Source organism: Oculina patagonica, chromosome 4 (assembly GCF_052425735.1).
Source record: "Oculina patagonica isolate OP01 chromosome 4, crgOcupat, whole genome shotgun sequence".
Taxonomy (NCBI): domain Eukaryota; kingdom Metazoa; phylum Cnidaria; class Anthozoa; order Scleractinia; family Oculinidae; genus Oculina; species Oculina patagonica.
This window is the reverse complement of record NC_135761.1, coordinates 29,897,408-29,911,275: the sequence shown is the minus strand read 5'-3', so window position 1 is coordinate 29,911,275 and position 13,868 is coordinate 29,897,408. Positions and strand designations below refer to the sequence as shown.

The 13,868-nt window shown below is 39.7% G+C and overlaps 1 protein-coding gene across 1 annotated transcript in view; it reads left to right on the top strand.

The window, feature by feature from the left end:
* The window catches only part of LOC144652232 (uncharacterized), a 99,205-nt gene extending 86,054 nt beyond the window's left edge, over positions 1–13,151 (top strand). The window contains exons 18-21 of the mRNA XM_078512246.1: positions 3,127–3,184; positions 9,691–10,052; positions 12,129–12,186; positions 12,874–13,151. Coding sequence (XP_078368372.1) covers positions 3,127–3,184; positions 9,691–10,052; positions 12,129–12,182 — 474 coding nt within the window. The 3' untranslated portion in view covers positions 12,183–12,186; positions 12,874–13,151. The remainder of the gene's footprint in view (positions 1–3,126; positions 3,185–9,690; positions 10,053–12,128; positions 12,187–12,873) is intronic.
* Positions 13,152–13,868: the final 717 nt, after the last annotated feature.

Genomic DNA, 13,868 nt, shown 5'->3' with positions numbered 1-13,868 from the left:
TCGTTTAAAACATCATTAGTATACTGTAAAAATGATTTTAAGAATTTTCTGATAGTGTTTATACCGTTTCTATGAATATCAAGCCGTCCAGTGAGAATTGACCACGCCCTCTCATAAAAATTCACTTTATCACGGGTATAGTGTTAACATTTTGTTTAAAAAGGAATGTGATTTTTGTATTAATAAAAAGTTGCAATTGAATTGCTCCACAAACATCAGCGATGTTTGACATATACCATTACGACTGCTTTTATCCACAAAGAGAGTGGCAAGGAGAGACAAAAGCAAGATAATGAAGCTGAGAATTCTCTACATTCCACACAACAAAATCCGGGTTGTTCTTGTCACGGACAAATGATACATTGCAAAACATTTCCAAGAAAGATCTCGTGACTCTAGAAATAAAACAAGATCTTTCGATTGGACAGACTCAGCTTGAACGATTCGTGGAATGGAGGCTACTATCTTCAGACAGAGAGGAAGAACGGGAAGAAGGGATGGAAGACAAACTTTCGTGACCCTGTTCGCAAGAATAATCCACCTCTATTTGCCAGCCTTTATGAAGTTAAAAGTGCTGCAACTAGCCCCAAAAAGAGAAAGACTTTGAATTTGCATGGAAACCAGAGTATTCTATGTTGTCTAGTGACGGTGTATGAAGGCAGGCGCGAGATAAACATGCAAACCATATTGTAGCATCTGAAGTATAATGCCGGTGCCACTGTTTCTCGCAGAAATGAACCCCACAAGTGTGAAACAAGTCAATCTTAGAAGACGTTCTCAGAAAAAAGGTCAAGTGCCTAGAGTCAGTTTGTTCTTCGATGGCTTCGCTCTGGTGGCAGCATACAAATTATGGTGGCAGCTATTGGCAACCAAAAAATGCAAATGCTTTCGGTGGGTTTGCGGAATGTTACGTGAACACTGTTTTACTGAAAGGTCCTGGATACCAGAGGATCGATGTGTTACTCGATGGGAGGCACTCCATAAAAGCAACGACAAGAAGTCGGCGCTCCGAGAACACGGCGCGGCCTGTGAGCAGAGTCATTGAAGTACGTAAGAGAGGTTCAGTTGCGGCCGATGAAGTGGCGAGCATTTTTGGCACTATAGGAGACAACAAAGCGAACTTTGCACGGATTCTCTTAGATGAATTTATCTCGCAGGCACTGACTCTGCATTCGAAGTATATCTGGTGGTTTTTCATACGAAGTGGTTTCTGCTCAGATCCTAGCCTAGATGTAGCCTTTTTGAGATCCAACCAAGAGGAAGCCGATACGAAGTTTGTTAGTTATGCAGTCAGTCTTAGCGGGTATGTCGACAACATAATAGTTTCCACTCGAGGCACAGACTTGCTGTTACCTCTTCTGGCACATCGATCGCGCTAAGCTCTCATCAACAGTGTGGATATATATATATGTGCAGGAACTTCAGAGCATCCAACGTAAATAACTTTAGAGAATGTCTCAGCAAATCTTCCCGATAACTCGTCAAGTGCATTGATACCATCTCACACCATCACTGGCTGTAACAGCACCTCTTTCATCTATGGAGAGTTTTCACAGAATACTTTGTTCTTCTCTTCTCGGTCGGCGAAGATGTCCTCGAAGCTAACACCACTACCTCCGCAGAAAACGTTTGTTTGTTGAATTTATGAAATCCGATCTGACCACTGGCTATATATGTGCCTCTTCGCTATGAATTTAGAAAACGCATGCCATGTGCACTGGGCTGTGTAGATGCACCAAGACCGACGCTAACTGCTATATCAACCTGCGCTAAAGCGCTTTAAAGAAACTTGTTTAATAAGCAAAATTAGTTCAGTGTTTTTAAAAAAGTTCAGAAGATAGATTAAAAATATTTACCGATATTGATTAAAAGTAGTATAGACAGATTTAAACCTAAAAGCAAGGAGCAATGTTATGATCATTTTGAATTCGTTAATTTTACATGCGTTCTACCAGTCTTCATCATGAACCTATAACAGACAAAGTGCATTGTGAAATAAGTTAGATTCAGCAATACACAAGACAAACAATAAAGTTTTATCTCCAACTATAACAACGATGATATATTACGACATAAACTATGATGTTACTTCCATTAATTTTACCACAAAACTTAAACGAAATGCTGAAACAAGGGAAACTCGATATATAAAAATTGGGATCAATTTAGGTTTCTGGGAAACTGCTCACCTACCCCTCCCCAAACCTAACATTTTGCCCAAAGCGATAAGTAAGGGTTAATGTTAGGTTTGGGGAGGGGTAGGTGAGCAGTTTCCCAGAAACCTAAATTGATCCAAAAATTGTAATGGCGTCATTCTTGATGCTCGCTAGCTCGTAGCTTCAGCGTGACACGACGACAATATTTTTCTTTCTTATTGTAACTATAGCGATTTGTTAATACAAAAATCGCATTTGTTCTTTGACAAAATAACAAAACTACACCCATGATAAGGTTCCCGTGATAGGGTGAATTTTGTTTAAGAGGGCGTGGTCAATTGTCACTAAAGGGCTTGATTTTCACAGAAACAGCGTAAAAACTCTCAGAAAATTCTTTAAATCATTTTTACAGCACATTAACAATGCTTTAAATGAATTCCTGGATGTATTATGCTTAAAATAGCTAAAGGAAAGAAAATTCCTTATTTGGACCATGACGTCATAATTAAATGCATCAAAACATCATCTTAACGCAAGAATTAAGCTTGGCAACATTGTTTTTCGAAATCAGCGTACTCGATTTAGTGAAAATAGCTATGTTGCCAAAAATCAGACAAAAATGCCCGTGGGTGTCACATTTTGGACTCCTGGGCACCTGACTATAATTAGCAGAGTTTTAAAATATCTCAGGTAACATAACTAACTAAAAGCATGCGATATTGTATTTCATTACGCCATAAAAGAAAAGTAAGTTTTTCTTTTGTTTTCACATTGATTTTCCCGGGTTTACTTTTATGTGACTTTTTAACTTATGATACGCTATATAAATAAAAAACGGCTTTTAGTCCAATTGCTGACCAACAGGGATAAGATAAAATCGGCTTTTTCAGTGTTTTTAGTTATATTGCTTTCCCAATGTGGTATACCAATTTAAAAACTTTCATACTTTTTGTTTCTATTTAATCTTTAGAAAGAATTTGAACGTCGGCATTTTGAACCTCTGCAGGCGATGACTTCTATTCCATCAGGTATTCAAGTGATAGCCACATACAAATACGGTAGCTGTAACAAGTATGGCAAATCACACGACCCCGAGCTTAACGTTTGAATCGCAGTAATTTTAATAAACTTTTAATTTCTCACAATTTTTTGAAGGCTTTAGCAAGTGTAATGTGCGAAACTCTAAGCCACAGTTAGCCCCATCAATTTACTAATTGATGGGTAAATGGATAAATCCGAGGGTAGATAAAAGTGATGATGTAAGTGATGTATGCGTTTAGTTGTAACGTCATGTTCTTTTATTGTCTGGAATAATGTATCTATATATTAAGGTACATCCTTATCAACTCTCAAAGAAAACTTTGCCGAAAAAACAACCTCGCGTTTAACTCGAATATTTCTTTTTGCCATTCTGGCACTTTGCCAAAACTTTCGTTACTTCGCTACTTCGTGAAAAGGGTCTGAGGGGCAAAATTGAGACGATGTAATAGCCCCTACGACAAAAACTCCCGACTCACGTGATCACATTTCAAGCCACATTCTCGTACCCAGCGTCCACCAACCTTCTGGTCTGCGCCAGGGATCTAGACCTCTGTCCGGTCCCGATTTCTGAGCACGCGCAGAGTACTTGTTCTCAGTGTTCTGTACTTTTAGCCAATCAGATTTGTCGTTTTTAACAATATGTCCGTGAATCGCGGACATCCGGTGTTGGAGCCGGCCAGAGGTCTCGATCCCTGGGGCAGATCAGAAGGATCGTTGACTCTTGGGACAAGAATGCGGCTGGACGTAATCGACTGACATGCTCAAAGTCTCATTTGTTTTGTTTTTTGTTTCTGTTGTTGTTGTTGTCTAGAAATTTGTTTCCGGCAGTCGTATTATAACCAGTCGTTTTCTACTTATTTCACGTGCGTGCAAATACGTATATTCTTGACCAATATATCAAAAGGATGCAAAGTGAACCATTATTCTATTTTCATACAATTTAATTTAACCTTTGCTTTTCTCCGTGGTAAGTGCTTTGTGTACTGAAAGATTTAGACATCTTTGCCATATGTGCGATGATAATCTGAATGTAAAGTGCCAAGTAGAAAACTAAAATTCTATTACAGTACAAGAATATCTGAACATTTCTAGAAGTTCATTTAAGAATAAATATCAACGCTAAAAGTACATGACGTTTCGGCGACGACATGTCACCATTATCAAATGCAAATTTTACATGGTACAGAACGATATTTATAGAAAAGAAAGTGTGAAACTAAATTACAATAAATGAGGCGTGGAAAACAGAAAAATGTGCATAACTAAGTAGACAGTTTCGCTGGAATGGAGTCCTTTTGAGTGTTGAGGGATGGTTTCCTTTTCCTAATTAGGAGCATCTTGTAAATTAGCACTCAAACTTTCCGCGGCATTTCTTTAGGATGGCAAATTGGCTGTGAAGGTCGATCGGCTTTTGATTGTGTTGTTCTTGAAGGTGTTTACCAATTACGGAGTATCTGTGCTCCTCGATGCGCAGGTGAAGGTGGCGACTCGTGTAGCCAATATAATTCGCATCGCACGAATTACATTTATATTCATATACTACACTTTGTTGGTTTACTAGAGAGGGCTTTGTTTCCGTGAACTTCAATTCTTCAGAGATTTTCTTGCTTGTGAAGACTGGTGTTATTTCACGATCTATTTTCTTTCCTAGGTCACACAGTTCTCTACGTACGTAGTCAGCCGATTTTTGATCTTTGAATGGCAAGGTGATGCGTACCGGGCTGTCCGCTGGCGCAATACAGCTTTCGTTCTGGTCTTGAGAGGAATGAAAACTGTTAAGGACAGAGTCAATTAATTTCCCGGGATATTTCAGTTTCAGGAATGTGGTCTTTAGTTCCCTACATTCTTGTGCGAAGAGATCCGGCGTGGAAGACAGGCGTTTGGCGCGATCAAACATAGTTGATAATTTTTGGGACGGCTTAGTGTGAAAAAACCATCACCAGTATATTCTTGACCAAATATATCAAAAGGATGCATAGTGAACCATTATTCCATTTTCATACATTTTAGTTTTAGCTTTGCTTTTCTCCGTGGCAAGTTCGATTCTCTGTGTACTCAACGATTAAGACATCTTTGCCATGAGCTGAAAACAGTCGTGCGATGATAATCTGAATGTAAAGTGCCAAGTAGAAAACTAGAAATGCAATTACAGTACCGAAATATTGACGGCTTGGTGAGAAAACACCATCACCAGCTTGAAAACAAGATGTACTCCTTTTTCCCTTCCTTTTTTGCCGCCGTCCAGGCGCTTTCTTGATAACATTCAACAGAGCCAATAAAACATAACTGAGGACAAGTCAGGTTCAATTCTCAATACTTAAAGGGACTGTGACACGGTTGAATAAAGGTTATTTTATTGAGGTTTGCCAAATACTCGCTATGAAACTCAATGTTTGCAAAGAAATTGCTTCTATGGATCTAAATGACAAAACTATAGCTTCACTGCAACCAAATGTGATTCCAGGGTGTAATAACCATGCAGCCATGAATGGATTGAACACAGTGATTTATTCGACACGAACTCACGTTACAAATGACGTGATCAATGTCACGCAACAGATCTTAATCACAACATTCCTCCCCTCTAGGATTATAAACTATCTGTCCCAAAACTTATGAGAAATCACTCGCGATTACTAGAACAACAAAACAGAAACTTATGTGTCCTCTAATAATAAACACTCCCTGTGATAAAGTCACAATCAACACAGGTAGTCATAAAGGTATTCTCTGATAACAACAGTCCCTGTCAATAGTCACGATTAACACAGGTAGTCCTTCAGATATCCTGGTCTGACCCTTTTCCGCACAGGGCGTGTCCTTAGAGGACTTGACTCCACGGGTGTCTGGGTAGGTGTTGCTGGTGTTGCCGGTGGAGCCTTAGGAACATCAGGCTCATGGTTAACAACAGGGTCAGGTGACGTTACATGAACATCAGGCAAGGAAATTGGCGTCACGCTGGGTGTGTTGCCCGCAACTGGTTCTTTCACGGCGTCGAACATGGTCCTGATGCCGCCGAATGACAGTTCCGTCGTCTAGCTGGACACGAGTTGACACCGGACCGGTTTTCTCCACAATTGTTTCCGACATTCAGGTATTCTTGTGCCGGAAATCTTTTGTATACACAGCTTGACCTTCCACTACTTCCCGCTCTTTGGCATGGTAATCGTGTGCAGTCTTCTGCTGAGACTGTTTGTCTCGCACCTTGTTGGCCACGCTTGGAATCAAGCGATTAAGCTGTGTGTGTAGCTTTCGTCGCATGAGTAACTCAGCAGGTGAAACTCCTGTCGTGCTATGTGGTGTGGTCCTGTAGCTGAGGAGAAAGCGTGATAGCTTGGTCTGGACGCTACCCTCCTCCATCTTCTCATAGCCTTCCTTAAAGATTTGCACAGCCCTCTCCGCTAAACCATTTGAGGCCGGGTGATACGGTGACACCTTGATGTGCTTAATTCCATTCTTCTTCATGAACTCCTGGAATTCTGAGCTGGTAAAGTTGCTGCCATTGTCGCTAACCAGTGTTGCTGGTAGGCCATGTGTAGCAAACATCTCTCTGAGTTTCTCAACGGTGGCGGTGGACGTGGTGGACCTCATACGATGCACTTCCAACCACTTTGAGTATGCATCTGCAACTACAAAGAACATTTCTCCTTTGAAAGGCTCTGGTGCATTCTTGATTGCACCAACCTTCGCTGCCACAGGCTCAATGCCATCACCATTGATTACATACCCACAGTATGTGACTTGCGGCTGCACGAACAGACATTTTGCCAGGCGTAGCCTTAATCTTGCATTGGAGAGCCTGCTAAGCACTGCTTCTAGGTTGGCTAGATGATCTGTGTCATTCTTTCCACTGATTACTACAACATGGGGAATGCCTTGTAGTACGTTCTCCATTGTACGCTGGAAAATTCCGGGCGCTGAAGAAACCCCAAAGGGCAGTCTATTGTATTGATAGAGTCCCTTATAAGTATTGATTGTAGTGAATTTCCTTGACTCCTCATCCAATAATAACTGTTGGTATGCCTGTGACATATCCAGTTTGGTGAATTTGTTTCCTCCGCCAAGTGTGGCAAGCAGATCCTCAGTCTTGGGGATCGGGTAATTATCTAACTTGGAGACTTGGTTGACGGTACACTTATAGTCACCATAGATACGTACTGATCCGTCTTGTTTCACCACTGGAACAATGGGCGCTGCCCATTCTGTGAATTCTACTGGAGATATAATGCCCTCACTTTGTAATCGATCCAGTTCCTGTTCAACTTTTGCTTTCAGGGCATAAGGTACTGGACGAGCTTTCATGAACTTGGGTGTGGCCCCTGGGTCAACATAGATTTTGGCTTCGGTGCCCTTCAGTGTACCAAGTCCTTCGCCAAAAACATTCTTGTGTGCATCTAGGATCTTCTGTAGCTGAGGGTTAATCTCCTGTATGTTAAAGATACTGTTCCAATTAAACTTAATCACTTGAAGCCAATCCCTTCCAAGTAGGTTTAGACCAGGACCCTTCACCACCATGGCTGGCAAATCATGCTGTTGATTTTGGTACTTAACAGGAATCAACACCTCTCCTAACACTGGTATTTTCTCTCCTGTTTACGTGCTCAATATGGCATTGGAACTCTTTAACTCTACTTTGTCACCTAACTTGCCGTATGTTTGTTCATTTAGTACAGTTCTGGTAGCACCAGTGTCAATTTCAAAGTTGTGCGGTTCACCACAAAGTTTGACACTTACTTCAAACGCCTTCGGTTTCCTTCCGTCCCGAATGTGATACATGGTTGCTGCATAAACATCTTCTTACCCGGAAACTTCGTCCACTAAATGCGTAGACTGCTTCTGGTTTCCTTTTGGTTGCCCACTGTCTCGTGAGGGTGGTTTAGTTTTCCGTGAATCGGTTCCTTTACTCGGCTTTTTCTTGTAATTTTTCTCGCCAAAACAAACTTTGGACAGGTGTCCTTTTCGCCCGCATTTAAAACACTGAGCATCTTTAAATCGACAGACTGAAGCTTCGTGGTTCTCTCCACAACGGTAACACTCAGGATCTGGACGATGATCTTTGTTATTCTTGTCACGAGCGCCAACTGATGTACTTTGCTGGGGTAGTTTCGGACTGGATGTCGACCACGTACTTCGCTGCCAACTCTTCTCCAAGAGCGATTTCCTCGGCCTTTTTCAGGGTTAACTCCCGTTCTGCCAGTAATCTGCGCTGTATTTTCTTGTCGTTAATCCCACAGACTAATCGGTCTCTCAGCATATCAGGCAAAGTCTCGCCGAAATTGCAATGTTCGGTAAGCTTACGTAACTCCGCCACATACGCTGCAACTCCTTCGTTTCGATTTTGGCTATGAAATTTGAAACGCTCCACTATTTCACTCGGCTTGGGCGAAAAGTGCTTTTCCAATGTAACAACAATCTTCTTAAAAGTTGTCTCCGCTGGTCTTGCTGGTTGGAGTAAATCCCGCAGAAGTGCGTATGTTTTACTCCCGCAAACACTGAGTAAGATCGCCCGTTGTTTCGCCGCGTCTTCTACATCGTTTGCCAAAAAATACTGTTCGAGTCGTTCGATATACTGGGTCCATGACTTATCCGATACCGTTGGTCGCCATTCCTACTCGAATCTAGATGGAGTTATCCTCGTCGCCAATGTAATAACCATGCAGCCATGAATGGATTGAACACACTGAGCTCAGGCTACGTTTACACGGACACGGTTATCAATCGACACGGTTTCATGACCTCGAAACCGCATCGAAAACGACACGGTTTCGAAGTGTTTACACGGAGCCTATATAACGATTTTCCGACTGTTTTCGAATGTGATTGTATAAGCAAGCGCTGCTCTCTATGCGTGTTTCACCATGTCTACCCTTCTCAAGCCAGCCAGTTCGTGCCAAAATACATGGCCGTTTTCAAATCGATGCGGTTTCGCCGTTTTTGATCGTTTACACGACAACGAAACCGTATCGTTTTGAAAACGCTCCACTTTTTACAGCGTTTTCAAAACGACCCGGTTACAGTAGTGGTCTCGATCGGTACCGTGTAAACGAAAGGCGTAACCGCATCGCTTCCGATGCGGTTACAAATAAAACCGTGTCCGTGTAAACAGTGCCTGATTTATTCGACACGAACTCACATTACAAATCACGTGATCAATGTCACGCAGCAGATCTAAATCACAGCACAGGGCATTTTGATTTAAAGCTACAAGCAAACAATATTTAAATATTGTTTCAAAGTTAAAAATTTGAAAACTGTTCAGCCCAACAATATTTCAAAACCCATATCGCAATCCGTTTTAATCTTCGTCGCTTTTGGCCATCCGTACCTTCTTTTGTATTTGGTGTGCTATCACCTCTACTAACTATGGTGCTACTAAAATGTTTCTTTACTGTTTTAAGAGGTTTTTTTTTTTATAGTCATTTCCCATGCCTAAATTTAATTGTTATAATTGTTACATTCCCTTTAATTGTCATTCTTCTTACCTGTTCAACAGGACCATCAGTATTAAGACCCTATGAAATAACTAGTTGTTCAACAGGACCACAAACATCAATACCCTATGGAAAAACGAGTTTTTCAACAGGACCACAAACATCAATACCCTATGGAATAACGAGTTATTCAACAGGACCACAAACATCAATACCCTATGGAATAATGAGTTATTCAACAAGACCACAAACATCAATACCCTATGGAATAACGAGTTATTCAACAAGACCACAAACATCAAAACCCTATGGAATAACGAGTTATTCAACAAGACCACAAGCATCAAAACCCTATGGAATAACGAGTTATTCAACAAGACCACAAACATCAAAACCCCATGGAATAACGAGTCTAGAGAAAGAGGTACAGACAAGTGTTGATCAAATAATTTGTAAATTATTGCACTCGTGATTTTCTGTATTCGATTTTAAATTAACGTTGCAGAGAGTTCAGGCTAATATAATTTGCGGAGCAGTTAGGTACCATCACTAACTATTTGCATGCGATCTTTTATTTCATTACGCCATAAAGGAAAATTAAGCTTTTCTTTTCTTTTCACTTTTTTTTCCTGGGTTTTGCCTTTATGTGCATTGGACAAATTATCATTGAATTGTAAACGCTGGCGAATGACCAATATTTCACAACGTTTTACAGAATTCAGGTGATGGCAATTTGCGAAGCTTAAAAAAACTGCATTTGCCATTTTCCTTCTATGTGATTTTTTAATTAATGATACGCTATGGAGATATATATAAAAAAAAAGCAATTGGCACACTCGAACACCAAACCACGGCCTGGACAGCTTTTAGTCCTATTGTTGCACGACAGCTATGCCATGATAATGTGGCCTAACAAGACCGAAACAGCTGCCCATAACAAGCCCATAAGGCATTTTCTGGAGGGGGGATGAAAAATATTAAAAAAATTGTTTGCAGGGCCTGAAAAGACAAAATAAATTGTTTGCAAAGCGATATGTATAACAAAAATAGTAAGAATTTCGAAAAAATGTTTGCAGAGGTGCATAAACTAAAAAAAAAGTTTGCAGAGGTAAATTTTTCATCCCCCCCCCCCCTCCAAGAAAATAATGGTCCGTCCCTGACTGCCACTGGCTTATGCTGATGCGTAACGTACTGGCCAAGCCGTGGATTGGTGTCCATTTTCGTTCCCAGAGGCCGCGTCCCGAGAATGCTGGTCATTTAGGCTCAGACGGTAGCTTACGCTTGCGCAGTAGAAACCGGAAGGGCAGAATTTGGTTATTTTCAAATTGATGCTCCCAGAGCTTCGCGTTTCCCGACCGCTGGTCCAGGGGGACGCGGGCTCTGGGAACGAGAATGATTGGTGTCTGGGTGTATCACTTGCTTTTTGTTTGTTTGTTTGTTTTTGGCTATAGAAATTTTCAATTGTTTTCATTTGTGATATTCCTGGGATCGTTCTTCATTTGATAAAAAATGAAAACAACCTCTATGAAACACTGTGCTTACCTAATTCGTCGTTGTTTTAGGAAACGTAAAACCACTCATTATTTAGACTAAGATCGGATAAACTCGTGCTCGTTAGTTTCAACAATACAACAATAGAGTTGATTTTCGCGGGCGTAAATATGTTTTTGTCCCGACTCAGGCTCATTGGCGAGGGCTAAAATGAGCTCTGAGAAGGGCCAAAAACATATTTACGCCCAAGAATATCAACTCTATCACTATTATAATCATTTCAGAGGGCATTTAGTTAAGAAATAAAAAACAGTAAGCGATATCTTGAACACTGCCGACATGCGAGTCGGCGTTTATTTCTGATTGTAAACCAGATTTTACAAAAGTTTAGAAAACTCGGCAGAAAACCGCAAAATTACTCAAAACAATCTTTGCTTGAAAGGGAAATTACAAAATTCTATCAGCAGCAAAGAAATGGTCGTCATTTAGAAGTGTTTAAATTAATTGTGCTTTTAACTAAACTGGCAGTTTGGAATATAACTGAGTGTCAGTTTCGCTCGAGGAAGACAAACTTACATTTACTTCGCCGCCTGGATCTTCTTTTACTTTCTGTAACTCCTCTTCATCTAGCTGAGAAGGCTGAGAATTTGCTTTCCCGTTCAGTCCTTCAACAATTTTGTCGTTATAAAGCTTAAAAACAGTTTGCAGATGGAAGCGTCTCGACTCAAGGAGCTTGAAGTGATGCCAGCTTTTGCCAGCCAGCAAGAAAACAGCGCGAACAGTTGAATTGTTTTCAGTTCTGATTGGCTGGCTTCGTTGTTTTCTTGTTTCTGATTGGTCCACGGCAGCGGGCTAAAATATATTTTAGCCCGTTGAATTCTTCAATTTAGCCCGCAAAATACGCCACAATGCCCGATGAAATGATTATAATATTCTATTTTCCCAATCTCGTATACTACATCATCGAGTTAGAAAACTTTATTAATTATAATTCTTATTTGATCTTCAGAAGGAGGAAGCTGGGATTAAAATCGTTGGAGATGACAACTCAGATCCTACTTAAATAGGTATTACAGTAACAGTCAAATACAAACGCTGTATCTGGAAAACGTTTACGCGAGCACACGCCGAAAAACGAGTAAAACGTTTTCACGGTTTCTCAAGCCTTTAGTGTCATTTAGTGAAATTTGCCAAACTTTAAACCACGAACAAACAACCGCACATCCTTTCTGGTTTCAGTTGTATTCCTTACTTAAAAATTATGTACCTCTTGATTTACATTGTTTACACTCTGACAACTCATGCACAGACTGTTGTTAAAAATAGGTATGCATGCACAGTATATGAAGTGCATAGGTAAGTCCTTTTTACAAGAAACAAAACTTTCTATTTTAAGAATAAGTTTATATTTGTTTTATTATTTTGAGCCACTTGATCGTGAATTTAGAGAGATTTTATGTTCCGTTGTAATATTGATTAATAAATATAAATTGCAAATAAAAAAAATATTTGTCACAAAATAACTGAAAACTGAAAAATAAAATTTAAGAATATCCCCCCTCCCCACACAATACGTTGTTGAAATTGAACACATTATTGAAAAAACGATATATCACTCTGACCAGCTTGTACTACCACGTTTAGTCAGAAAGGTAATGAAATACCATGTTATATCATTGGCCTGTTTGTATAACCACTGTGGTCAGCCAATCAGTGGTAACTAATTAATGTTATTTTATGGTATTGTCTTTCAGGTGGATATGAAGATGTTGGTGCTAAAAGTTACTTCAAGTGAGACAAATCCTTTCAAAGGTCACAAAATGTCTTGATGATTGGAGTAGAGCCAGACAAGGGAAAGAAAACGGCATGTTAAAACGCTGGTGTTTGACTCAGCAGAAATTGTTAACAAATAAATGCCAAATACCGGTGTATATAGGTCGTTACAAAGTAAAGCACTTTCACTCAAATAACTTAGAAATGAGAACTTGTTATGCATTGTAGCGCCGATCAATAATAAAGTTTGATCAGTATGTAGATTTCCAATTTTTTATTAGAGAAAAAGTAATTGTAGAATTTATTTGCACTCAGCTTGTGGAGCAGACCAAAAAACAACGTGAAATGTTTCATGAAAGTTAAATTAGATTAGTTTTTTTTAATTTAAGCATAAGATTCTTCCATTTCCTCTCTTGGTGTTAGACATAATTTTAGTAAGAAGGGTTCGAACTGAAGTAGTTTAAATGTACAGTTTGTTGATATGATACTATAAGTGAAAAAATTGGAAAAAAGAGTTTGAATAAAAACATACATTAAGGATACATAAGGGTGCATACCAGTTCCTATTTCATTTCACTTTATTTTATCTTATTTTTCATTTTTATTTTATGCTTCCCACCCCCTTTTCCTCAACAAGGTTGCACGACGAGCCCCAAGGACAAAACGTATTGCTGGATTTCACTGTCACGCAACGAAAAATTACGACACAAAACCATTTACTAGTAAAAAAAAAAGTCAAGAATTAGAAATGTTATAACATCAATAGCTCATCTTTACAATCTTACCCGTAACATACGAGTAATATAAGGACACATACGGGTGCATACCAGTTTCAATTTCACTTCACTTTATTTTATTTTTATATTTTGTGCAACATAAGTAAACCAAACAAAACATATGAGTACTTACGGGTACATACAGGTAGCATACGAGTAACAAATCTATAATCGAAAAAATCAAATAATGGTCATGATGT